The 25,852-nt window shown below is 49.0% G+C and overlaps 1 protein-coding gene across 4 annotated transcripts in view; it reads left to right on the forward strand.

Moving 5' to 3' along the window:
- Window positions 1–402: 402 nt before the first annotated feature.
- The window catches only part of Ptp99A (Protein tyrosine phosphatase 99A), a 229,624-nt gene continuing 204,174 nt past the window's right edge, over window positions 403–25,852 (forward strand). Inside the window, exon 1 of one of the 4 annotated variants that reach the window (XM_089551893.1) lies at window positions 403–2,317. In XM_089551893.1, coding sequence (XP_089408019.1) covers window positions 2,131–2,317 — 187 coding nt within the window. In that variant the 5' untranslated portion in view covers window positions 403–2,130. Of the gene's footprint in view, window positions 2,318–20,186; window positions 20,706–25,852 lie in introns of those variants that run through there. The other 3 variants (XM_089551892.1, XM_089551895.1, XM_089551894.1) reach the window with 3 other exon arrangements.

Raw genomic sequence — 25,852 nt, forward strand, 5'->3', positions numbered from 1 at the left:
GCTAAATTCCATTTCGTAAACTGCAGCCGGGTTTTAGTTCTGTTTCTCGGCCACCTGCCGGGCCGGAGCCAAGATATCACTGCTGCAACCCGGCTCGGTACTGGCGACCAAATTGAAATCCGGCTTCTAATTCTAACATGAAACATTACGTTCAACGTAGCCTTTTATGTTCTCAGGCATAAATGTTCATCGCAGAACCCAAGCACCATAGCCTCCGATATCAACTTGCCCAGCTTTGCTAGGTAATCTTAGAGGCTATACAAACATTCAATGAGTTGGTTTTTATTGCGGCAGATGGCGCCAGGTTGCAATTTGCCGGCTGCGGCCAGCTTTCAGTTTCGTTTCCCGACCACCTGCCCAGCCGGCTGCGCTGCTGCAGCCCGGCTGTACTGCGGCTCCCGACTGCGGAGATTTTCTTGCCGCGCTGCTCAGTCGGTGGTTGCGCGCCACACCGCACGCAACTGCGCGGGGGCTGCCTTGGTGCGCGAGTTCCTTGCTCCTCGCGGCGGTGCTTGCATTTTTCTTATGTGGGTGCGCGGACTAGGGGTCGGCTCCTGAGGCCCGAACCCCGACCCCGACGGGCTTCGTGTGCTTTTTTGTTTCGTTGCTTCCGTTTTGTGTCTCGCGCCCTTTTTGTTTCTCGGATTATTTTGCTTTTCGCGTGTCCTTAGACGCTCAGAGGATCAGCTGTCCACTCTCTGACGTCTGCCAAGGAGGGAGATATGGGAATGCGATTTCTCCACATCCCCATCAGCCAAGTCGTGAGTTGCCGCTTCGCCAGATTCTACTGACTCTTATTCCCGGCTAGCTATCATCCCTTATCTCGCTAGTTTCATTTAGATAACGCGAAATTATCCTAGGAAACTACTTAGCAACGCTATTCATTTCATTACAGCTGTTCCCTTTGCTTCAGCTGAGACGATCTTTGTTATCTCTTCGCGCTCGGAGAGATTCGCAGTTATTTATTAATTTATTAGTATTCCTACTGCTCGCAGCCTGGCGAGATAACTTACAATCTGCAACCCATCGTATTCATCGGAGATTGCAGTTATCGGAGTGCGGCCTTTCCGTTCTCGGAGCATTATCATCTGCTTTGTGCTATCTTTTCAGCCTATCACACTCTCTTTCGCTGGCTCAACCTCGCGCGCGAAGCCATAAGTTCGTCAACTGGCAGCAGACGACGACGCATTCCAAGTCACTGATACAGCGGAAGTAGTTCTTAACGAACGCCCACGCGTATAAGTGACCTTCCTGCGCACTTAAGCGGCGCGAAGCCTGGCGGAGAAGCCCAACCTAGTTTTCGTTTCGGCCATCGCGCACCGTGAAACTTCTTGATCGTTATTGCCGATAGCTCGCGCGAGATTTACGAAAACAAATCAGTATTGTATAAAATCACGATTCACGAAGATACACAGAGTAGCATAGTTTGAGGAAGCAACCCATCGCGTGAAACGTGGGTAAACCAGAAGGAAGGTCAGAAAAAAAAAGAAAGCTGGTAGTATAAGGTGTAGGAGCGAAGCAGACGACGTCGTTTCGGATTCGAGCAGACAAGCGGTATTTCATTGCCGAGAGCAGAAGACAACGGTCGTAGAGCAAGCATCAGCGAGGAAAAAACGCGGAGAAATTGTTATTCGAGAAGCAGAAAAGAACAGGAGAAGAAAGGAGGCAATCGGGTCGTTGTCGCCGTTGCCGCCACTCTTTTTTTCCAAGATGTCGGCACGGCGGCCCGGTGTTCTCGCGCGCGATGGACGGAGGGCCCGAGAGCGCGGGCAGCTGTCGCCGCCGGAGACGCAGCGTCGTCGTCTGCTGGATAACGGTCGCAGCCGCGAGCAGACGACCACGGCAATGCCTGTCGTCTGCTCCTTCGTGCCCCGCGGTTCTTCTGCGTGGTGAACCTTCGCGAGTGTTTTGTGAGCGCAGAAAAAGAGAGAGAGAGAGAGAGAGAAAACGCTGTGCTACGGGCAGCTGCAATGACGATGGGTTGCGACGGATTCGGACCGCGGAGTGACGATTGAATACGTGAGGAAGAAGAGTGGTTGAAGAAGAAGACGTTGGTGTCGTCGTCGTCGGAGGTTGTGCGTGTGTGTAGTACGTGGAAGTTGGTGAGCCGCGGCGTTCAACGGCAAAGCCATGCGCATCGCCGGGAACTTGACTCCTGCCCCGTGCAGACTGATGATGATCAAGCCCCGGATGATGACGACGTCGACGACTCGGCCTGTCGCCTGCACTCCACTGCTCCTCCTTCTGCTTCTTCTGGCGGTCGTCTGCGACATCTTCCTAATCACCCCGTCTGACGCCGCGCCGGCTTTCGATAATGGTGAGTGAGCATGTGCTATGCGAAAAACTCGTTTTTTATTTTTTTTTTTTATCTTTTTCTTGTGCCTCTTGTCCAGCCACGCTTTCGATAAGGCGCCCCGTGCTGTTGTCGTCGGCGCTGCGAGCTCGGTTACGAGTTGGTCAAGGTCGTCGGTGCGGTTTTGTGTTTGAGGTCTCGGTAATGAGGGGATGGACACGGCGCCTTGAAGATAACCGGGCACTGGCAGCCTTAAGGGCTTTGCTTCTGTTCATTGCCTTTTCTTTCCGTTATTTTTGTATGTAAGTTTTTCTTTTTTCCTGAACAAAAATGGCAAAAGGAAAGAGAGTGTTTCTGGCATATTTCTCTATTCGGTGCGTGGCGTTGTTTCTATGCAGCTCACTTATGAGCTGCAACTATGTGAACAGCTCTGAGTGCTGCCTTCCATACATATTTTTTTCTCTCAAAGATCGTAAAATAGTTTCTTAAATTTAATCGTTGCGTCCTAGTTTGTCGCCATTTTGTGCAAACGTTGTAACAGCCTGCAAGAGCTTAGCAGTATTGTAATTAAATAAATAAAATAAGTAAATATAGGAGTTTAAATAGGTACGAAGAATACATGTGCACCTAAATCAGTGTGATATCTGTTTCGGCAGAACAGCTGTCACCGAAATTTTGCTAAAATGTTGGTTTCACCCTCACTGTAACTTTTCACCTCTGCTGAAGAGAAATTCGTGTCCTGTCCGGACTAATCCTGTCAGCCTTTTATAGCGGCAATTCTTCATTGCGGAGAGACCTTAATTCTGCCACCACAACATGCAGAAAGTTTAGGATACTGCAGACAGGTAAACGACGGTTGCAATCTACAAAGTGTCTTGTTAAATTGAGACTACAAAACGACTTCCATCTTCCCTTTACCGGCAATGAACGATGCGTCCAATGCTTCCGTACCCTAAGCACGCAATACCTTTCACTTTGACTTAGATAATGATTCACGACCTAAGCATTAGTGCCAGGCTGACATCATTATGCCCTTTTCGCCAATGACAAAGCGATGTTACTCGTTATCAGAGTCCGGTATCTCTGCACACAACGCGGTACTCAGCCCTGAATTACGCTAAGAACTGGCATGCACGCAGCTCGCGAAGGTGCTTCCGGATAGATAACGGAAAAAAAATAATAAAATGCGGGAGTGGGAGGAAGGGGGGGGGGGGGGGGGGTGTAGGCAGTCGTAAATCACTACACAGACAAACGATGCGATAAAGATCTCTCTTATCTTCCTCTCCATCTACATCTCGCAGCTTTCGCATTCGAATGGATTCGTTCGCGTGCTGGCACAAAAAGCACAGCAATACAAAGCTCGAGTGCAGGCAATAGGGCGATTTCGTTTTCTCCCCCAAACGCTGGTCACTAAAGCTTATCGACTTCCGTCCATAAAAGTCGATGAACAGCCAACACATATAAAGCAAAATGTACCGTATAGACTTATCTCTGTACAGAGCCCATAGACCTCGAACAGGCGCGAGGAAGTAGATTTTTCCGCGAATTGGCAAAATAAGCTCATATTCCTATCGGCTTCAGCCTGTGTAAACTTACAAATTATCTAACCAAAATAAAAATTAACATCTGGTAGTAGGGTGTATAAAAAGTTTATGGCAGCCTTTACACACCTCGAATTGGCGGAAACAATTTCATTGTCCTGCAGACTCCAGTCTATGGCCAGCCTACAGATTATCTTTCTACAAAAGAAAATATCTATCGGATGCCCTTAATGTTTATCAGTATAATCTATACAAGCCTGTAAACAGTGTATACACCTCTAATTGGAAAGCATAAACTGATGTTTCTGTCGAGTTCAGACTATCGACAGCCCATAGGCTATAGATTATGTAACGACAAACGAAAATGCTACATGGTGACAACATAGAGTTTATCACAGAATCTCGTGGGCACTATGTAGACCCTTTTTTTCAGCGGCAGTTTTGAGGACGACGCATTTGATCTGAGCCACGGCGGTGGGGAGGGAATGATCGCCGCCTCGTGCGAGCCACGTTCGGTCCGGGAAAGGCCACCGCGGTTGAGAACCAGTGCACGTCTTCCTTAATATGCGTAATGGGGCTCCGATTAAAGCGCACTCCCACGACGCTTCCTCGATTGGGACTATAAATTGCCCCTCCGTGATTCCGCGCCGCGTATAATACGACTGCGACGAAGGTTCGCCCTTGCGGAGTCCACGCCGGCGTCCCTGTGTGTGTGTCTTTTGCGTCATTCTGAACTACAATCATGAACCAACTAGCCCCAAAGCAAGTTCTTCTCCCAAGACCCTTCCCTCTCGCCGCCCTGGATTTGTGGGTCCATTGGTAGTAGCCTTTGTGGGGAACGGGTTTCGAGGAAAAGCGTGACTCGTCCCCGCCAAAGAGCATCTGTCATTCCGCATCCTTGTCTGGTCAACATGATTAGGCTAACCTCTCGTCTCCTTTTTTTTTTTTTCTACATGATTATATGTACTCATTGCAACGCATGTTTTCGATGTCTCTTTCACAAGGATGAATTGTTGCACTAATTTGTACACTTGTCGTTCTCAATGGCAAGCGTAGTGCCCTTACAAAAAGTTTTAGACAGTCTATAGAGTGTCTATGAACTTCTGTCTACGAATTCTAAGACTCTCTATAGACAAATCATTAGAGAACAGTTTATAGGCAATACAAATGTCATAGACAGTCTATAGACAATCTATAAATTTATGTCCATACACTTTTAGTGGGCTTTTGTCTATAGACTATGAATAGACAAAAAGCAATATCTATAGGAAGACAATAGGGTCAATAAGAAATCTGTAGACTGCCTATAGACCATTTTTATAAGGGTAAAAAGCCTAGTTTTTATAACCGTCAGTAGAGCGTACAGCGAAGCATAAAAAGACAAACGCAGACGACAGAATTCCGCACTTTTTCCACCTCATTTGACTTTCAAAGCAAAGATGAACATTCTGAAAGCGGAATCACGCTTTCGAAAGAAAAAGAAAATCTATAAATAGCCCAACAAACCACAAGCAAACAACATCGAAGGAACGGCGGCGAGACATTCACCACCTGCTGTGGGTTTGCCCGGCGTTGAAGCCGGCAAGAATTCGGCACCTGGCGGCAGCGGGTCTTTCGCCCGATAATAGTGCTTCATACACCGCTTGGACACAAGGACCTCATCATCGTTCACTGCTCGATTTCATTAGATCAGCGAACCTTTACTCATTTATCATTACATGCCGTTTTATGCCCTGAGGCAATCAACTTCGCATTAAAAAAAAAAAACCGAAACGCCGCTGAAATTGGCACACCTCCTTGCCACACTAACTCCTTGTTACACAAACTCGCACCAATGTCACCTAGGCCTACTCTTTGCTATTCCTCGGAAGTCCAGTGTACATAGTGAAAACAGATGCATATAGACTTCAGAGGAACAGTGCTGACGAGGGGTCAACTCCCGTTCACGTTGTTGCAAGCGCAAAAAAAAAAAAAAAAGGAGTCGTCTGCGGTTGGTTGCTACCACAAGACTCCGGTGATATTCAAGGTGAACTATGTGGCGCTGAAAATAAAAAAAAAGCTCTTCGTTCTTTATACAAGAGAGAAAAAAAAACAACAAAAAGGAAACGGCGAGAAAAATAAAAGTAAGCCTTATTTAGTAGTGTAAACATAAGGTTTTCCGCGTTTCTTCTGTCCGTTTCTTCCACTCTTCGCGCTCTTTGACCCCCCACACCAATAATGAGCCAGGCCTCGAAACATTGTATATTTCAAGCATATTTCAAGCCTTTTCACCTCAGCGTTGGCGTGGGGCGTGCAGGTGTGGTATCACCGCTCCCAGTCAGCGGTTTCCGGTCGTTACAGGCCGCGTGTCAGCTTTCGTGCCAGCGCAGGCATCTTTCTTTTTTTTTCCTCGCTCCATCTCCTTCTGCAGCGCAAGCGAATATTGCCCAACTCGCTTTCTTTTCTTTCCTTCACTGTTTTTTTTTTATTTTTTTACTCGCATCGTATCGCTTATATGCGCGTAGGCGGCTAGGCGCGTGAGACCGGACACGTAGGACGTCCTCCTAACGGTTTCGAAGACGAGACAGTTAATGCGTTTTTTTTTCCTTTCATACCCAACAGTTCTGGACAAAAGCGTTTTTGTACGGTAAAGAGGTTATGAGCCCAATTTTTTTTCCGTATATTGTAAGATTGCACTATAACAATTTATATATCGGCAGATCTCCCTTCGACAGGCTTGCATTTTTTTTTTTTTTTGCTATTAACGCTTTTGTTATCATCAAAAGCATTCCCCATTCGTTTTCTACGGCAGTCTTAACTACTCCATGAGAGCGGTGGAAAAAGTTTAAAAGAAAGATTTTGCTACACACCGGAAGAGTGTTGACCATTACCTTCAATATTTCAGTAACAGTACCATATCTAAATTTCCAATATTCAAAATTTTCGTCCAGGAATGATGTACATGCTTATACAACGCAAGCAATCACAAACGCGAGCACAGCTATCCAAGAAGTCAAGAAAAACTGACGCCAAGCATTATGGGAAAAAAAATCACACAGACTCCTAATGCCATTATGTGTTAGCAGTGCGACATCATTAGCAGCTATTGGTGCCTTTACCGGAAATGACGCAGATTTCGGTCAGCTGACGTCACTTCCCTCCAGTCAGTCAGTAAACTGAGCTTTCGACAACACATCTCCTTCCCGATAAGGCTTCGCATTAAAAAAGAAAGCCAAACCTTAAACAAAAGCTGCAACCCGCCTCGTTGCCCTCTACCCACAGCCCGAAGCGTATACAAAAACCTATCGACCACTGTGTAACTGTTGACTGCTTTACAAATAAAGAATCACTGTTATTTGAACCGGTATATTACATTCGCTTGTAGCATTCACTTTTGAGCTGTTAAAAACGGCGAAAGCATTGCCACCGCATCACGCAGAGGCGGCAGAACAACAGGCATTTTGTAATTTCTGGTTACGTCTGAAAAAGCTCAGAGCGCTCAGCGATGAATATCATTGGCGTCCATCACACACACACACACACATTGACGCACGCAGGAGAAATTGAAACAAAGATGAACAAAACTAGAAAAAAATGGAATAGACTGCGATGCCGCCATCTCTCCTATCGGAAACGGAGGAAGAGGTCGAAAGATGGAGGTCACATTGCGGACGAACAGATCGAAGCCAATCGAACTGAAGCGATGTTGGGGCCGCGCGTCAAGCGATATGCATCGATTCTGCTTCGTTTTTTTTTTTATGGTTGCTTTTTTTTTTCCTTCTTCACTGGTCTGCCCCTAGGGTGTATTGCACATATGGCTCCAAAGACGTCTTCTGGTTACGAAAAGGCTCCCAGTCTTCGCTCGGAGTCCCGGTCGCAGAAGTGAGGTGTTCTTCAATCACGCTTTTGAGCTCAGGCCTCTGTAATAAGGAAAAGATAATATCATGGCGGCATTCAAAGTAGTTTAACCTGTGTGCGCACAGCAGTGCTTTTAAACCTGTCGGCCTTTTTTTTTTTTCCTTGTTATCTTGGCGCACTAGTCGAGTGAGAGAGGTTGCTTTCTACAACCTCACTCTATATTCTGTCACTGTATGTACGTTTCTACATTCAAAACCAAACGCTTGACAACGTCAAGATGGGTTTCCGGGGCTTGTTGGCCTTTCATGATGAACGAAGACGGCGCGAAGAAACACGGATATTTCAGAGGCATAAACACCACAGGCGCTCATGTTCAACAACCGTATTTATTGGAAAGATGTCACATGCACATACTCTCCAGCGAATTAAAAAATAAATAAATAAAACCGGTTTTGTCACTGCTTAGCCTGTGAGCCGTGAGACGACACGCCTCATTACGAGCGGTTTAAAATTGAGATTCCTTTCGAGGAAGGAACGATCGCCGAAACTTATTGAACTTTTGCTACTTCTACTGCTTCAGCTACTTCGCGCATCAACTTTTTTTGTGAATCTTATGAAAAATTCTTCCCATGTAAGCTTAGATCCTGAAGTGGGCAGCGGTTATTATTGCAATGCACTCCTGTAGAAACTCTTCCTTTGTTTCATCCACGTTGCAAAGTGCTTTCGGAGCCTATCGCTACCCGCGCGTGTAATAGAGGAAGACGATAAAAGATAGGTGGTGGTGGTGATACCATACATTCAGGATGTTTCCCAGAGTCTGAAGAAGATCGGATGATAATACGGCCGCAGATAAGTGGGGAAAATTGTGTAAACCGAGCCGGCAGAGATAGAACATAGGCTGCAAACTAAAACATAAAAACGGCTCCATTCATTGCGTGGAGGGCATGCACAGTGTTATTCCATTGCGATCTCTTGCGGAATGGGATGCTTACGAAATGCAGGCAGGGGCTGCAGCAGTATAGGCTGAAAGAGCCCCGTTATGGCGTGGGTAAAGCAGTGAACGGATGCCGCTGTGCACCTAATTTTACACAGCGCGGAATTTTGTGTAAGCACAAAAAAAAGTCGGTGCGAAAAACAACCGAAGTGGCAGAAATATCAAAACTTCACAATTTCTGTAAACGCGTTCTGTCAAGCGCTATTTCCTGGAAACGTATCTTAATTTTAACCGCACGAATCCAGTCATCCCCTCTCACGGCTGATGGATACAGATGGATACGGCTGATGGATACAGTGGCTTCTTGTTTCTGTTGTTTTATATCCTTGCGGGTATGTAATAACGCCTTTCGAAAGGTAGTTGTTGAATTAAAGTCGGCGCTTCTGGTGTCAGTGCGTCTTCCGCGACCGTTTTTGTTTGCGCTGTATTCGTTTAGCTTTATAATGAGCATTATTGAGCAGGGCGGAACTAATTTGTACGACGTTTCTTTATCGAACAGTAGCTTGAAGTTCCACGCTCAACACGATTTTAGTTATCTCATTTTCAAAGGTCAGTTAGCCGCACCCATCAGAGAAGCCAGCTGGCATTCTACAAAATTTCTGCAGTTTCTGTAACACCCTGAATAAACTAATACGTTGAAGTGAAAGCTAGCTTCATAAACAAGTTTCATTATGAGCACAGCGGTTCTGTGCCATAGATTCTAAGCGCAAACCATTTGTAGTACGTGCCTGATAAGTGACTTCTCCTTTCGCTTTTTCTTTTTTTGGTTTTGAGTTGTTTCTCTCATGCTGTACAATATATTTCGTGACCATGTTTTGGTTCTCGTGTTCAAATTCTAGCCACTTTCCCTGAAACCCAGATGGCCGAACGCATGTTCCCTGCATACAGGGTCTTGCACGTTATCTGCTCCACTCTGTAATAGTGAACATGGTATCGGGTGCATAGATGGGGAATAGCCGCTTTTAATTGAATTTTCTTTCTTAAAATTGAATCTACACGCTTCCTTTGATTTCTGCCCTCTTATCTCCTCATCCGATTATAATTACATTATTGTGCCAGAACAATATAGTTGGAATAGACGGAGCGGATATTTTTCGGCACAAATCAGCAGTAGTTTAATACTTAATAAGCTATTTAGACTTAATGCGTTGGTGATGCGGAAGGAGACTGTCTTCCATTTCCACTAACCCAACTTACGTCCATATATGAACACGGCTTCCTTACAGGAGACGAAGAAAGGTTGATTCAGTGTAGACAGTTATAGAAACCCACAAACGCTCACGCCCATTCCAAATGGAAACTTTCTCTAGCAGAGAAACGTTTTCGTACAAAAGGTGCTTTCGTACATAGAAACACAGTGCTCTATGGGATAATTCTTTAACCCTTTCTCTGAGTGATGCGGACTAGCACACTTCTCCACGTGTTTGTCATCCGACTTACGTGTCTTAAGTATCGCTGAAGTGGTTGGTTACGGCGCCTGTTGAATTTGTTTTTGCTTTTTTTTTTAGTCCAAGTCTGACGAAGCAGTGGTGGTGAAATGTCAGGGCGCCCTCATAAGGGTGCAGCAGAAAATAGAAACGCGGGGCAGTATTAATGATGAGACCACGTCGGCATATCGTCCTTCTTTTTCTTTCTTCCTTTTCTTCTCTCTCTCTCTCTCTCTTTCACCGCATTTCCTCCGTCGCTTTGTTTTTCTCCACCCCGTCCGGGTACGTTAACTGCCCACGCTGAAACGGCGCGCCGGCAATTATTCTTCCGCGACCCGCCCGTCACGTAAGACGCCCTGTGTCACACACCGGACTACACCCACCACTTTTCCCGGCAAGTTGCGTGCAGTGCGAAGCGTAGTGCGACAATGTGCTGAGGAATAACTCGCGGTTTATCACGTTATAACAGGCTCACTACTATTCCGACGGCAATGGGGTTTCCATGAAACCAACTAATGTACCAAGCGTGGTATTAAATAGAGTATCACCTAATCTTTTATTAAAAAGAGCGTAATAAGAGTTGTTCACACGGCTTTCAAAGGGCGCAGTGTTTTTAGTCCTCGGCTTTCGCTGGGTGTATGAACAACTAATAAAAGTTTTCGGCCTTTTCGTTAACGCCGCTAACTCGACCCGGAGGTCTCGGCCTACGTCTCAATGTACGCGGTAAGGTTAACTGGTTTTTACGTGTCGAACCAGACTAGGCAGAAATCACGGAGGGTTAGGAAAGACCCCGTACTGAAGGGTTGCCGATTAATTTCGGTCATCGCGGGTTATTTAACGTGCGCTGATGTCGGACAGCACACGCGCGCCTTCTCCGTCATAATGCGGCCGTTACCACTGGGTTCGAACCCACCACCTCGTGCACAGGAGCTGAACGCTATAATTGAATCCGCTAAGCCGTAGCGGTGGCGTATACTGCGGGGAATTAACGCCCGACTAGCCGTATAGTAGATCCGTGAGTCACACGCCTTCTTCTGTCCGGGAGCCTCTCCTTTCCTCGAGGTTGTGCGCTAGCGTTCAGCGCTGAGCGGGCGTTCAACGGCTCCCGAACCCTCTCCGCTCCGTCGCCGATGTCGCCCACGGTCGTCGCGAAGCACCCCCCCCCCCCCCCCCCCCCCCCCCCTGCTGTCCGCGATGTCCAGCGTCCTCCCCTCCGTGGGCGTTGGTAGATAAGGCGTCGTCCCGTTTTACCGCTGAGTTAGCGAGGAGACGAGGGCTGTGTGCCGTGCCCGTCGGCGATATTTGCGGCGGATGCGGTGCTCTGTTGCATCGCACACTTGTCGGTGGATAGGACGCCTCAGGTCAAAAGCTGACGGAGGCGTCGAGTGAAATCTCCTACGCCGCTTGGTGTTCTAATGTGTGATGGGCGGTGGTCACTTGAGGCCTGGTGTGTAGAATGAATGAATGAATGAATGAATGAATGAATGAATGAATGAATGAATGAATGAATGAATGAATGAATGAATGAATGAATGAATGAAAAGTGCCGTCGGCATATAGCCTTCACGTAAGGTGTGGGTAGTTGGTGGAACATTAACAGTGATTCCAGCAGTCTATACACTCTCGAGCATGATTACGTGTTGCGCCATCTACAGGTACAATGATTAGTTATTGCCAGTGAGGCACGCTATCGTTACTCTGTTCTCAGTAATGACGACGAGTATGCAGTTAATCTTTCGCGCTAACAGGTGTGTCCAAATGAATTTTATTCATTCATACTACAGTGCAGTACAGGTCCGTACAGGATTGGGTTAATAAGAGTGGGTTAAATAGTTTTCTTTTTCCGCTTGCGCATTTTTACACGCCGCCTGAAATCGCTCCCGGAAAGCACCAGAAAAAAATCGAGAACCGGAATCGCGCGAAGACTCCACCTATACGGGCCGCGACGGGATCCGGAGCTCTGAAATCACCTGTCGGCGGATGTAAAAGAGGCGAGGCCCTTCTCTCCATGCTGCAGGCGCGTGACTGGAGGCTTACTCGCAACATGGTTACGAAGCGTTAATTCTCCCTGTAGGATACGTCGTCTAGCTGTGCTTACGCGCGCTAGAGCTCAGCGTGAAGTTTCTCCGGCGTTCTCCCGCGCTTTGGGAGGCGGGAATCGGCGGGAGGGTGAACACTTCGTGGACGCGGAACCTCTGTGATGCAGCGTGTTCTTCGATACGTTTCATGCACTTAATATAACGACCAAAGAGCGAACGCGTCAGCCGCACTCCTGCCTTCCTTAACGCAGTGACAGCGATTATGGTAACGCCTCTTGATAGTCAGCCGTTCATCATCGGACGAAATACAGGGTGTATTAATCTGGCAGCAAGGATCTATTCGGATAACTCAATCCTATCCAGTTCCACGATGGTCACTACTACCGTAAAAGTAGAGCAGGTATCATTCCTGCTACGTTATTAAAATCGATTCGTTTAGAAGCACAAGGATATTATTCTCTTTAAGCACACTCCAACGCTTGCTAAATCAGCGAGGACTAAATGTTGCGTCATACTTTGTGAGCACGCTTAGCAGTAGCATTAAGCTCTTTTTGCGCAAGCCATCTTAGCAGTACCATGACGGCACCATGTCAGTTCTTGCTTATCATTACTCACTTCCAAACGACAAGGTACTCCTTTCTAGTTAGCATGTATGTACACTTCTTTTGGTTTGTGGTTTTGTGCGGGTTTAACGTCCCAAAGCGACTCAGGCTACGAGGGATGCCGCAGTGAAGGGCTCCGGAAATTTTGACCACCTAGGGTTCTTTGACGTGCGCTGACATCGCACGGTACACGGGCCTCCAGAATTTCACCTCCATCGAAATTCGACCGCCGCGGCCGGGACCGAACCCGTGTATTCCGGGCCAGCAGCCGAGCACCATAGCCACTGAGCCACCGCGGCGGCGTACACTTCGTTTGACAACGCGATGCATAGGCTACTTATAGATATATCGCTGAGACCAGCTATTCTAGCCTCCTCGATGTCTAATCTGCTACTGTGCGTAACGATCATAGTATATCTCTCTGCGCTATCATATCTGCCGACGTCACATTTGGCGCGTTTTCTTGAAGCCCTGGCAAGCTAAGGCGCGCCTTGACGTGCCCTATCGGAAAAGCCAGGTTGCCTCATCATCACTCGCTGGCCGTTACGCACCTTATCACTGGCACGTCCCTTTCCCTCTTTCCTTTTTTTCACGACGTTCTCATCATCCGCATTTCTTAGTAGATCCTTCCGAAGTCAGTAATCTCCACACAGGAGCGGGCCCCGGTGTCCAAACACGCGCGCGGACGAAGACAATGGAAAGTGTCAAAGAACGAGCAAATGTATGTGGCGGCCCTCGGCCACGAGCGTGCCCGGAAAGAGAAAAGAAGGGGCGGATAACAACGAGGAGACGTCGTCGATGAGGGTTCGCGATAAACCCGGTAGGAGAGGAGGTGGAGAGAGAGAGAGAGAGAGACGAGGCTGTGTTGGCGGCATTCCTTCGTGACCGGCGGCTCCCGCTGCTCGGTTGCGGCCTCTCCGGAAACGTCCTCGTGAAACGTTTTGCGGTGAGCGCACCGCAGCGGCAACAGAAGCGGCGGCACAGCCAACGCCCTCTGTGCCTGGGAAAAGGACCGAATGACCATCGCTGAGGCCACGGAAAATAAGCTGGAAGGGAATAGGTGGCCTTCACTGGCAGAAAAGGGGGCGGGGTTTAGCAAGGATATCAGATTTAACTAACCCTCTAAAAAGCGCCATGATGGTACTGTCAAGAATCATAAGAACTGAAGTAACTTAACGACTAACTGCATTGACGAGAGCCCCGCCGCGGTGGCTCAGTGGTTACGGCGCTCGGCTGCTGGTCCAAAAGATTGCGGGTTCGATCCCGGCCGCGGCGGCTGAATTTCGATGAAGGCGAAATTGTAGAGGCCCGTGTACTGTGCGATGTCAGTGCACGTTAAAGAATCCCAGGTGGTCGAAATTTCCGGAGCCCTTCACTACGGCGTCCCTCGTAGCCTGAGTTGCTTTGGGACGTTAAACCCCAATAAACTAAACTAAGCACTGACGAGATTTAAAGTCCGTTTGAAAAGGATACTTCTTCAAGTTCTAGGCCTCCTGGTAGAAGTGCCGTCTAAGTTTCAGTTTCATGGTTAGAGCTCACCATGGTGACAGATAGAAACTGGTGATGTCAGGTTAGTACGCTCTGTATCTAGTTCAGATAGTAGCGGTCGGTTGGCTAGCAAGAGGCGTTACCATATTGGTGGTCACCGCGGTTAGCACAAGTGTAGCGGTTATGGATGGGAATCATGTGGTCTTCGCTTTCGCTTTATATCCAGTAGATTACATCCATGGCAAAACACGCTGTGGGGCAAGTTGGTGCATAGCTGTAAGAAGACGAAGCGCTAAAGGACGACGCACAGACAAGAAAAGCGATTGCCCCGTCGTTTTGGTGTCTGTGTGCCGTCATTTAGCGCTTCATCTTCTTTTAACTCTGCGGCGCAAGCACCGGTGGCACAGCCAACGCCCTCTGTGCCCGGGAGAAAGAACTGAGTGGCCATTGCTGGGGAGATGATGAACAAGATAGAAAGGAACACCCTCGGTGGGCTACGCAGCCTTTTCTACGCTCACGCTCGTGCTGGCGGCGTATGCGAGTCAATTGCTCCCGTGCCGTTCCCCGGCGACTCATTTCCGTTGCGAGTGCATCTTCGTCCACCCCACTGGATTCTTTTGCTTTTTCTTTTCTCAGAACTCGTTGGAGGAGCGAGAGCGGGGATTGCAACGGTGCCCGAAACAAACTCGGCCAACTCGCCATATAGGGAACTTGGTGCGCCTCTTTTTTTTATCGCGCCAGAGCCGTATCTTTTCATGTTGCAACCGTAGCTTTATCACAAAGGCTTGCCTGGGTTTACGGTGTAGAGTAGCTCTAGTAGAAGCAGACACTCACATTTGTGTCACTTCTTCCTAAGTAAGGTCGAAAAGTACAGAATATATGGGGATATATGACATTTTGGGTGCTTAAAAAAAAACGTTTTTTTTTTACTGTGTTCTTAAAAGCCGTCAGCTCCGGGATGAACTCGGCGGTGCCTGGAGTATCGATATACGGCCTATACAACGTCTTCGCTCGGTTCCGGCTGGCAGAATCAAAAGAGGTTAGCGAACAGTACATGAGGCCTGATAGGAACATCAATCTGTTCGCTCCAGATACAGAGCTATCTTAACATAGCACCCCGTCTGTCCCGAGGGTTGCTACAAAATGCGTCGGAAGCTTGCGTAAGGTATGTCTTAACACATTTTCATCGCAGCTACATCGTTCATTACGAATGTGCAGGCCTCCAGCGTCCGTGAGTACGCGCCGTCGTAGCGCTCAGACGCGGTCCCATACGTCGGAACATTCCCATGCGCTTCGTTTTACGGGCCTAGGCACAATGGGGATAGGAAGAGAACAATTCAAAATGGTCCATACATTTCAGAGAAGACACACCTCCACCCAATACTGTTCCCACAGGTTTCCATAGACTTTCCATGAAGGCATCCGTTTAAAGGCCACACCGAGGTGCAGCTGCAGTCCTGACTGCAGACCACATGAGGTACAGTCGGGGACAAAGTCTATAGACCACATGTTCCTCAAACGAAGCTTATAGCTCTACGATTAGACGGCTGCTGTTGACCACGCTTGTGGAGATGAACGAACAAAATTTTGACTTTTACCTCCACAGTGTGGTCTCCAGCCGCCGACCAATAGCAGAGCTATCGGCTTCGTTAGAGGAACACGTGGTCCAGAGTCTTTTGTCCCCGACTGTACAAAGCGCCTCGAAGCGCCAACCTTGAGCAGTCCCACTTAGTGCCATCTACGTACACACATGTTACGGCCATGACCACGTGGACAACGAAGGTTGCTCGAGACAAGTAGCAAATGCTTGAGGAAGTTGTTTCGAGACCCCAAAATCTAGCGACGGCGGCCCTTTTCGTAAGAGTACCCTTACACCTCCGCCACGCGTTGCGAAGCAGGCATAAGAACAAAGAAGGAGCTTCTCAGGCGGCGTCCTTTCTTGAGCAGTCGTTGACGCCTCTCGGGATGTAAGGCGGTCATGGCTCTGGCCGGGAAGGACGCCCGGAGCACGTCAAGGCCGCGGTCGCAACACCCGGCTCCGTTATTGTTACTCTCAGTGGGAAGGAGCACTTAATTCGCGGCTGGCATGTTTCCTCCGCCTTATTCGTTTCTTTCTTTCTTTTTCCTTCGTTCATGCCGTTCCGGCACTGATTACAAGTCGGTATACACTCTTCTTATTCTCCATAGGAGAAGTGATATGTGGTCGAGAAACAAATCGGTCATTCTCGGTATATTCATTCTTCATTGGCTACAACCCGAGCCTCGTTGAAGTGGTGAACCTTGGGTACTGCCCTTGTGCGGTCATTCGATTCTTGAGCGTCCACACCCAAAGGAGCAGATGCGGCACGGTACACAATTTCATAATTTTTTTACTGCTTCCTTTGCTGCTGTGGTTCAGCCTACAAAAGATAGATTAGACCATTAGGTCTAGTGGCTCAAAAGACTTGATTGTTACCACCTAGAAATTGATACCACCTTGACAGTTCTCTAAATATATTTGCTTGCAAATCTATCAATGTACAATTTTTTCTTTCGCCTGTTTTCCATTTCTTCGTCAGACTGCTTCCTGAACAGAGCCTGTGGGTCTAATTCGACTATGGTTATTGTACGTAGATGAATGCTATATGTTGGCAACCTTCTTCGAAGCGGGCTACTCTTTTTCTCGTTACAATCACGTCGCAAAACGGCGTGGTCATACTCCGAAAAAACCGCAAATCCAGTTCATTTACATCTCTCTTGCCTGCTTCTCCATTCTTTCAGAAGAGACGTCTTTTGGCTCCAAACCACACTCCGTCTTCTTCTAAGTTGTAAGCAGCACATGCAACTTTTCCATAAACAGCGACGCTAAAACTGAACGAAACGCTGTCTCCCCTCCAAAAAAAGAAACAAGCGTACAGAAAATATCCTGCACAACAGAGGCACATGTCAAACCAAACAGGCGAAGAAAGAACAATACAGTGTGGCTTCAGAGACTTGCTCTCCACTGAGTCAGACCGACCGACCAACCAAGCGACCCCCGCGGTTTTGGAGGCTCGTCAGCCCTCGGCAGCAGCCGGAGCGAGAAGCGGTCGAGATGCCTATCTCGACGCCGCGTGCATCGTCCTCTGGAAGCAAGCAGCTCCTGGCCCACTGTCTGCTACGCATCTTCAGTGCGGTGCGCGGGGAAGGCACGTTCGGGCACACCAAGCACGGGCCGGTAGTTGCCGCATCACCCGCACGCCGGGGCCGCGTGAGGTAGTTACCAGAGAAGGCGGCGCATGCGTGTGCTGTCCTCGGCTTTTTCTTCCACACCGCTGACTCCTCCGCCGCCTCCATCTCGCGTGCGTCCATTGTTAGACGCGCTCGGCCAAGCACGACGGAGCCCGGGAGCTCTCCGCGCCCGGAGCTGCGGGATGCGGAGAGTCGTCTTGGCGGCGCTCGCTCCTTCTGAAGCCATATACCGGAGCCAGCAGGTGTATGCTTACATGCATGATGAGGGGGCGCACTCATGGTTCGTTTGTTTTTTTGTTCCTTGGCGTTTTTTCATATTTTTTCTGCTCATCATTGCGAGTTGTTCTTCCGTCTTTCATTACGCGCTTCGCGCAACACCGGAAATGTTGCCGGGGAGCAGCGTTATGTGTTTTTCCGCGTGGAGCTTTGACGAAGTTTTTCCTTAAGAGAGGCGTTTGGGGTTTGTTTTGCGGGCATTGCCCACGTACCCTGCCCTTTACCGGTGCCGGATACGGGACGAAACTACTGAAAACAACAGAGAATTGCGGCGTTTGTCGCATCGAAAGTTTGAAAAATGCGGAAAGAAATGCTAGCGTGTCCTACGAGTTCGACGGCAAGACGGCGTCTGTGGTAGCGTCGTCCTGGTTCGGGCATGCTGACGGTGAGCTGCGACGCATTTCAGAGAGAAAAGGCGATCTGGACACCTAACGGCGCTCTGCATGGAAGCGTACCCTGTGGCCCATTATGCCGTTTAAACTTCATGTCACACCTCGATAGCAAACACTGCGGGTCGCATTGGTAGACCTCGCGGTCTAGGGCGTTTGGTTGGTACGCATGTAGGGGCCCCAATGTAGGCCTTCGCAGCTTGCCGATTAAACGAGGGGAACAAATGAAGCTAATCTTGCATTCAGGTACCACGCTGAACACGTGTCTCGCACAGGATCGAGCTATCTCTCTATGTGTGCCTGGTCTCTTCTCCGTACCTCGTCTTTTGTCGGTTTATTTATTCCAGAGCTTTCTATCTCGACGCACCATGCAGCTCCTTGGAAGCGTTCTTCCGCGAAGCTTCCTGCGTTAAGACCGCTCTTTCTCTCCTCCCTTCTTCCGCATTTAATCTTGACATCTCCGCACTGTGCCGCCCGTACTATCCCTCTGGGCACATCATTCGTGCCCTTCTTTGCGCCCCTCACTCCGGCTCCTAGATCTATGCGACTGTTAAGAGCCACTCGCTCACCCCCTGAAGGGCCTCACGTCCCCTCGCCTGTCCTCACAGAGCAGCGGCCCCACCCCCGCCTCCATATTCCCGCTCTTGATTACAATTAACGGATCCTTCCAATTACGCAACATCCACCCCTCCTCGGAGCGACCCCTTGCCCAGCTCCTTCTCCGCTCTGCTCTAGGGGGAACGCCCCAAAGTGGCTTGAGCGGTGCCGACACTATCTCAGGGCTGCCACAGACAGACACACTGGCGTGCCGCCCCAATTCATGGTTTCCCGGCGGTGTCTCTGCTATGCGGGGTGAGAGCAGTAGGAGAGGGGGGAGAATGGCAAGAGGTTCTTCACACACTCGTCTTGGCCCAGCGAGACGGGCCGAGACGAACCGCATAAAGAACAAGCTCCGCCGTCTCTTGGCGGCTTGGCCGTCTGTCCGTGCTTTGTCTCCCGCTTAACTGGCACTCGGCTGGTGTTCCCCGCGCAGACTTTGCTCTTTCCAACATGACCCTTGGCGATGAGGGTCTGGCTTAATCTAGTGCTTTCCTACTCTCTTCCTCAAGCAGAAAGAAGAGGGAGTTAGTTCCAGGAGGCCTTGCGGCTTTGCCATAGAGTCTCTCCTCTCGCCTCGGGCGCGGTTTCTGTCCTCGCTGCCTTCGTAATAAAGACTTTCGCCGCGGATGTTTACAGCTAAGCCGTGCACGCGTCAAAGTGGCAGCACAACGTAGTGAAAAGAACAGTCCGTGTCTTAAGCGCATCGCTGTTCCGCCGACCCTTCCTCTCCCTGGGACATGCAATTCACTCCTTTCTGTCTCTCCCACTTTCTGCCTCTATGTCTGAGCGTCGCGTCGTAACGAAGTGAGGAAGAGCCACCGGCGGCGACGTCGAGTAAGTCGCACAAAAGAAAAAAACATAAAGACATGATAAAAAAAGACTCGAAGAGGAAAACCGCGTCAGCGGCGTGAACTCGAGTCCCGTTATTTTTGGCGCCGACGCCGCCCCACCCCCTTCTTCGCTCCGCGGTGGCTGCGTGGCGGGGGCGAATAACCGGCGGCCCGTGACTCTTCTCTCGTCTTGAAATTCGGCCAAGGGGACAGAACCCCGAGCGTCTCGAGTGTGCGTGTACGTGTCTGTGCGCGAGCGGCGGCGCGCCTACCGGAACCGCAGGCCAAGACGAGTGCGCAGTCGTGAGACCGTAGCGGGGCCAGGCGCGGGAGCCGGTGTGTTTCCCTTGGCGCGGAGGTGGCTGGAACTCGCGCTCGAGGAAGCCGCTGTTCGTTCATGCGACGCTTCATAACATTTTGGGACGAGTGAGGACCACCTCTGTTTCAAGACGTCTTCAAGACGTCTGTTTCAAGACGCGTGGGCACTCTTCCTAGAGCGTTCAAGAGCTCGTCCGTGTCTTCAGATTCCGCTCTTGTGGGACCGGTCTTCTAGCAACGTGAAGACATGGAACACCTGATTCACATTCAAAATGATTCCGCGGAGGAACTCGCTTGAATAGTCACTGTGGCCAAGGCTGTACAACCTCACAGGCTGCTCGACAGTTTGATGTCTTCATTGAAACAAGATACGCATGTGTGGATCCTCTCGTCAGGACAGGCTTTGTATCCTTACCAATGGAGTCTACTGTCGCGGAAGTTTGGTCCTCGCGGCTACCTTTCCCTGCGGGTTCTTTGCATCGTACGTTGATATGCTAGTTCACTTGGAGGCCTGAGATTCCTTGGAACAAGCGCGGATATACTCAAACTGTTAGGAAGTCGGCCGAAAGGAAGATTCAGCCTCGCCTTGAGCCATTGAACACTGAAGCGCCGACCTAAGCCTTCAGCGTCACCTCAGGTGAAATGAAGCAACGAGCTTGGGACGGCGTTGTTTCGACAGAAAGCCAGCTGTGCACGTGATGCGTTGGTGTTGGCTTGTTGGCCGCCGTTCGTGTATTGTGTCCAAGGAGCAAGCGCGTTGTGGATTTCTCGACATGTTGTTGGAACTCATGATGCTGTCCCTTGAGCGGGGCATCAAATCGATGGCCGTGCTTGCTACGTTGGGATACCTCGCTCAGAAAGGTAACGTTTAAATCGCACTGGTGTATGCGACTTGCATGGAACGCATACGTGGTCGCGCCCACATGGCTTTGACGTAGAGTAGGAGCGTGGTGATAGTCTCTGCAGAAAAAAAATTTCCGGTATACACTTGTTCGCATGCAAGTGCCAGGGCAGGAAACACAGAAAACAGGGTTGATGTGAGTAGCTCGCTGGTGGTTCATTATCGCCATGTTCCACGTACGACTTCTCCAATGACATTATGAGAAGTAGCAGGCGTGCACTGGAAACGAATTTATGCGTTTCAACAAAGCGTTAAAACGAGAACTACCACTTACACATGCATGTCGGGACGCTCCAGGCACAACAAAAATGGCACAAGCACCACAAGTCAGTTTTGATGTGTTTTCGTCTGTTTGTGTGTTGCAGAGAATTCCTGTATTGTTCCAGGGCATCTCGACATGCGTTAATCATGCGTGAAATGCGAAGTGTGATAAAGATTGGGAAGGCAAAGAGAACGCTGAAATGGTCTTATTTGCTTGTTTGCGATTAGCATATAGGTTCAAAGTGGCGGCAGCATTGAAGACCACCGCTCTTTATACAGTCAGTTTCAGATGATTCGACGCGCACCACAAAATACGACCCAATCGCTCTTTCGTTCCGATGCCAACCGCCATTCCACATGCTAGCGACATCAGTCGATACTGCGCTAGCGATCTTTCATTGACGAAGAATGCTTAGGCGAATATAGCTGTCAAACGTCTTGATATGCGTTTATTTTCTATTGAGCTGTCGTTCATTTTTTTGTTGAGTAAAACATTTTAGAGATTTTTTTTTTTTTTTGCGCTCGTTATAACAGATACGCAACTGCAAGAAACCAGCCTCACTTGAAATGACTGCTGTGCCGTTCGCAAAGGTCGTGCCGACGGCCCGACGGTGCGACAGTGATACCAACTTGTTGGAAGTCCGTGGCAATGGGTTTGCGACTACACTGACGCACCAATCTGTCGCAGAATCATCGGAAATCACGCGCTGCATGGCGGCTATAGAATCGCATCGTATGAAACAGCCTTAACGGCACCAATAACCATATGACTCCCCCGTGACTATCTAGTCACCTTATTTTCCTAGCAACACTGCGTTCCGCCTTCCCGGTGCAGACAAAGGTGGCCAAAGGAAGCTTTCAGGACACCCAGATCTCAAGATTGGAGGCGAAACCTGCTGTATCCGCCCACTTGCACGCGGTGAATCGCTGGGTTTCTTGGAGGAAGCTCTTTTCGTACCCTGTCGCTGCTGCCTTCATGTTCTGTCCGTGAACAAGCTGCGCGGATCTCATTTACAAGTGCGCCCCGTGCGTACGCTTGCACTTATAGTTAATAAGGTTTGGTTTATTGGGGTTTAACGTCCCAAAGCGACTCAGACTATGAGGGATGCCGTAGTAAAGGGCTCCGGAAATTTCGACCACCTGGTGTTCTTACAGTGACATCGCACAGTACACGGGCCTCTGGAATTTCGCCTCCATCGAAATTCGGCCGCTGCGGCCGGGATCGAACCCGCGTCTTTCGGCTCAGCAGCCGAGCACCGTAACCACTGAGCCACTGAGCCAGGTGTCCTTGACTGAGTGACTGTGACTTCGGGTTTTTTCTTTTGTCTTGACTATGTTTTTATTTTTCTGATTTTTATTTTGTGGCCGGCGCTCAGTGCTTTCTTTGACTGTTACGGTGACAATGACTTTGCAGTGACTTGGGTTTTCTCTTTTTTTTTTATTACTATTATTTATTCCGCGGACTGCACGCTGTGCTTTGGCTATCTGCCTGCGTCTAACTTATTATGACGAGACTTTTCTTTTCTTTTCTTATGAGTTTTTTTTATAATGCTCTGTTTTTCGCTTAATTTTTTTTTCTTTGGAACATTGTTATTTTTCATTTATTTCGAATTGGCGTTAAGCCTGGCAAAGCATTGCTGGTCCAGGCATCCTCTCTCTTTCTTTTATGTTTTTTTTTACCTCTTTTTTGAGAGGACCAATAAAAGGGTAAAAAAGGGGTGACACCTGAGTAGCGTTTAGTAAGGCACCATTAAAGGTGATGATCATCCTCTTTGTTGAGGAATAATCCAAAACGAAGGGGACAAAGACATAGAAGTACTATTGTTTGGCACATCGATTATACATTTTCTTTGTAATCGTTGATTTATCCTTTCTTTTTGCTTGCCAATGTTACCGGGAGCTGTTCGATGCCTTGTGCGCAGGCCAGTGAATACGTTTGCATCTTTGAAAGTAAATATCCCCGGGACGAGCCAATTCTTCCAGCATGCGTGGTAGACAAAAGGCCCCATCTTTCCCCGTTCGGATGCTACAGCGGAAGAAAGCACTGCCGTCAGGCGACTCGGGGGAGACGAGGTGGAGGGGGCCATTGGCCAAGTTTGTTCACCCTACACGCGTGTACACGGGTGCCGTGAATAATGGATGTTCGCGCTACGCACTGCTCACGCGCCGAAGGATGCTGGTTCGGTTCGCGGTTCGGCGCGCGCCCATCGCTTTTTTCCGCTTCCTCCAGTGCGGCGGCATGCGGATGGAAGAGCAGGCCGGGCGCGCGGATGGCGTCCCCATCCAGCGAGGGTACTCGGCCGCCAGTTTACGCTGCGTGCCTTGTTTTCCGCGACGTATTATATGGTGCTACGCGCTCACATACTTGTTGAGTCCGGCAAATTGGTATACAGGAAAATAACGGGCAGATAAATACATTGGCCTTGCTGCTATAATGAGGCAGAGAGTAGTGCCGAACAACGAGAGAAACCATATCAATGCGCACCGTCTTTCAATGCGTAAATATTACTTGCCTCATGCATGGCGTGAAGTCCACACTTTCTGTCCACAAAGTAACTCGGGTAAGCTCGGAGGAGCGCCACGCAAGATGCAGCCGATGGGAGGACACTCGGGTAAGCTCGGTAGTAATTCGGGTAAGTTCGAAGGAGAACGAGCAACATGGATCGCACAATGCCTACGGCTGGCTGTGACAAGAACAGCCACTTTGCACTGCAGTGGCGTATCTGGTAGGAGGACTCGCCGCCATCTGTGAATCTGCGAACTAAGAGGCGCGTGGTTATAAGCTTACTTTTGAATTTGCTTGAGAAACGTACTGGTTTTCTTGGCCAGCGGTGGTGCTTTTTACTTTGGCCAGCATAATGTGCCACAGGCTGAGCAATTCCCCAAATTTTCATATTAAAGCTAACATCGCCTGCCCTTAATGCCAACCCCGCAATCATTAATGACCCTGGACCAATGGCATGTAAGAGTCCTTTTGATTTAAATGCCTTTCTTTTTCACTATTTATTCTTTTACTACCTTGATGCTTTTCTTGTTTGTTTTTTTTCGTGTATTCCCGCTGTAAAAAATTCCCATTTTGTTTGACCATTAAACATAGCGTCGGGCTTTAACTCCAACGTCTCCTTCACTATAAGTAATGCTGGAATGGCCCCTTTTTATGACCTAATTAGCTTAGCGAAGTTTGCCATGGGCCCGTTGAAACAGCTTTATAGGACTATAGAATAAAGGCAGTCTCTGATCAGGCTCGGAAAACAGCGCAGGGCTCTTTTTATCCCTCAAGTTCAGCCAGCCTGTCAGCCTGACATAGCGCAGCGAAGGCCTACACTAAAGAGCACTTCCTCCTCCCCATCACGCCCCCTTGCCCGTCGCCATAGCGGGCTCAGCAGTTTGCCCGGTTACAGGACTGGAACGAACGAAACGGCCGACCTGGCAGGCCGCCTGCACGCGTGAGCTGCGCGTCGTCTGCTTCGAAACCTCGCGTGGGAGTCGTCTGCTGCGGACCGTTGCTGCTCGTCTGCTATATACCTCCCTGGATTCTGTTAACTTTTTTGCGCATCTTTCCCACTTCGGAATGTTTTTTTTTTCTTTTCTCCCGCTGTCTACTTTTTCCTCGTAACACTGCCCCTGTCTTTGCGCATCTCTCCGTATATATATTCTTTTTTGCTTCGCCGTCCTGTCTTTCTTTTTCTGACAGGTGTATTAAGGCAGTCGTTCTGTCGTTCCCCTGATTCCGAGAGCAGTGTTCTTTTCGTTCTGGCACGCTGCATCTCCTTTTTTTCCTCTCTTTACTCTTTTCTTCTTTCTCCCTCTTCGTTCTTTTCCGAGTCCTGTCTCGCTCGGAGGCGCTCTTTGAGGCGTGACAGGCTGCCTGCTCGGTTCGCCTTTGTCTTTGGCTCGGTCTTTTGTTTCGGACTTCGACTTCGTTTCCTGTCTCGTTACGAACCATCCTCGCGAGTCTTTCGCGGAGAAAAGATGTTCAGCACCGGAGCAGACTCATTCGCTTCACCTCTAGGACAGGAAATGCACTTTCCTTCTCCAGTCTCTCTCTCTCTCTATCTCTCGGTGCTTTGCGTTTCCTTCACTTTTATGTTTTCCTTCCGGCAACCAAGGATATGAAAATTGGGCTTTTTCGCACTCATTTCGGCCTTTCCTCGTCGTTACGGCTTTGCGTAGGAGTGTTAGCGTGCTTGCGTGCGTCTTATATCACGCCTCGCGGTCTACCGTGTTACGTAACGCCACTTCTTAGACGCGTTTCTTTCTTCTCCTTCTGTTTTTCTCTTCTTTTTTTTATAGACCTCACTCGCAAGTGATGCGCGTCTGGCTTGTGGACCGTGCGTACTTACACGCACGCATGTCCAAGAACACCGAGATGAGCTTGGCGTTAAGCCATGCGGATCTCATGAGTTCGTTGGCGTACGCGCAGTTCGCCGCCTTTAGTCCTTGAGCACGCCATTGTACATACATATCAGTGCATCGCCCTGCCAAATGCACCAGGTGTGTCAGCTTTAGATCGTCCTCTTAGAGGTCAGCTTACTAGAAATGGCTGCGCTGTGAAGTTACGATGCTATAGCACGAACTAGTGTGGAGACGAACAGAATCATACAAGGTGGGCGCGGGCTATCAACTGATTTAATTGAATAAAGCTGAAATATCGTCGCATGGAAGCATCTGTCTCTAAAGGAGGAAAAAAATGTGCACAACTGTATATTCTTGGTTATTTCAAGTTGCCACTGAGTGCCACTGACGCCGTAGTGGTGGGCAACCCGCGGACTGTCTGAACTGGTTCCACATAATGAATAAACAGCGCTAAAGACGAGGACGAAGAGCAAACAGGACGATGGTCTAC

This window comes from Amblyomma mixtum, chromosome 7, assembly GCF_055824585.1.
Source record: "Amblyomma mixtum isolate Tamu chromosome 7, ASM5582458v1, whole genome shotgun sequence".
NCBI lineage: Eukaryota > Metazoa > Arthropoda > Arachnida > Ixodida > Ixodidae > Amblyomma > Amblyomma mixtum.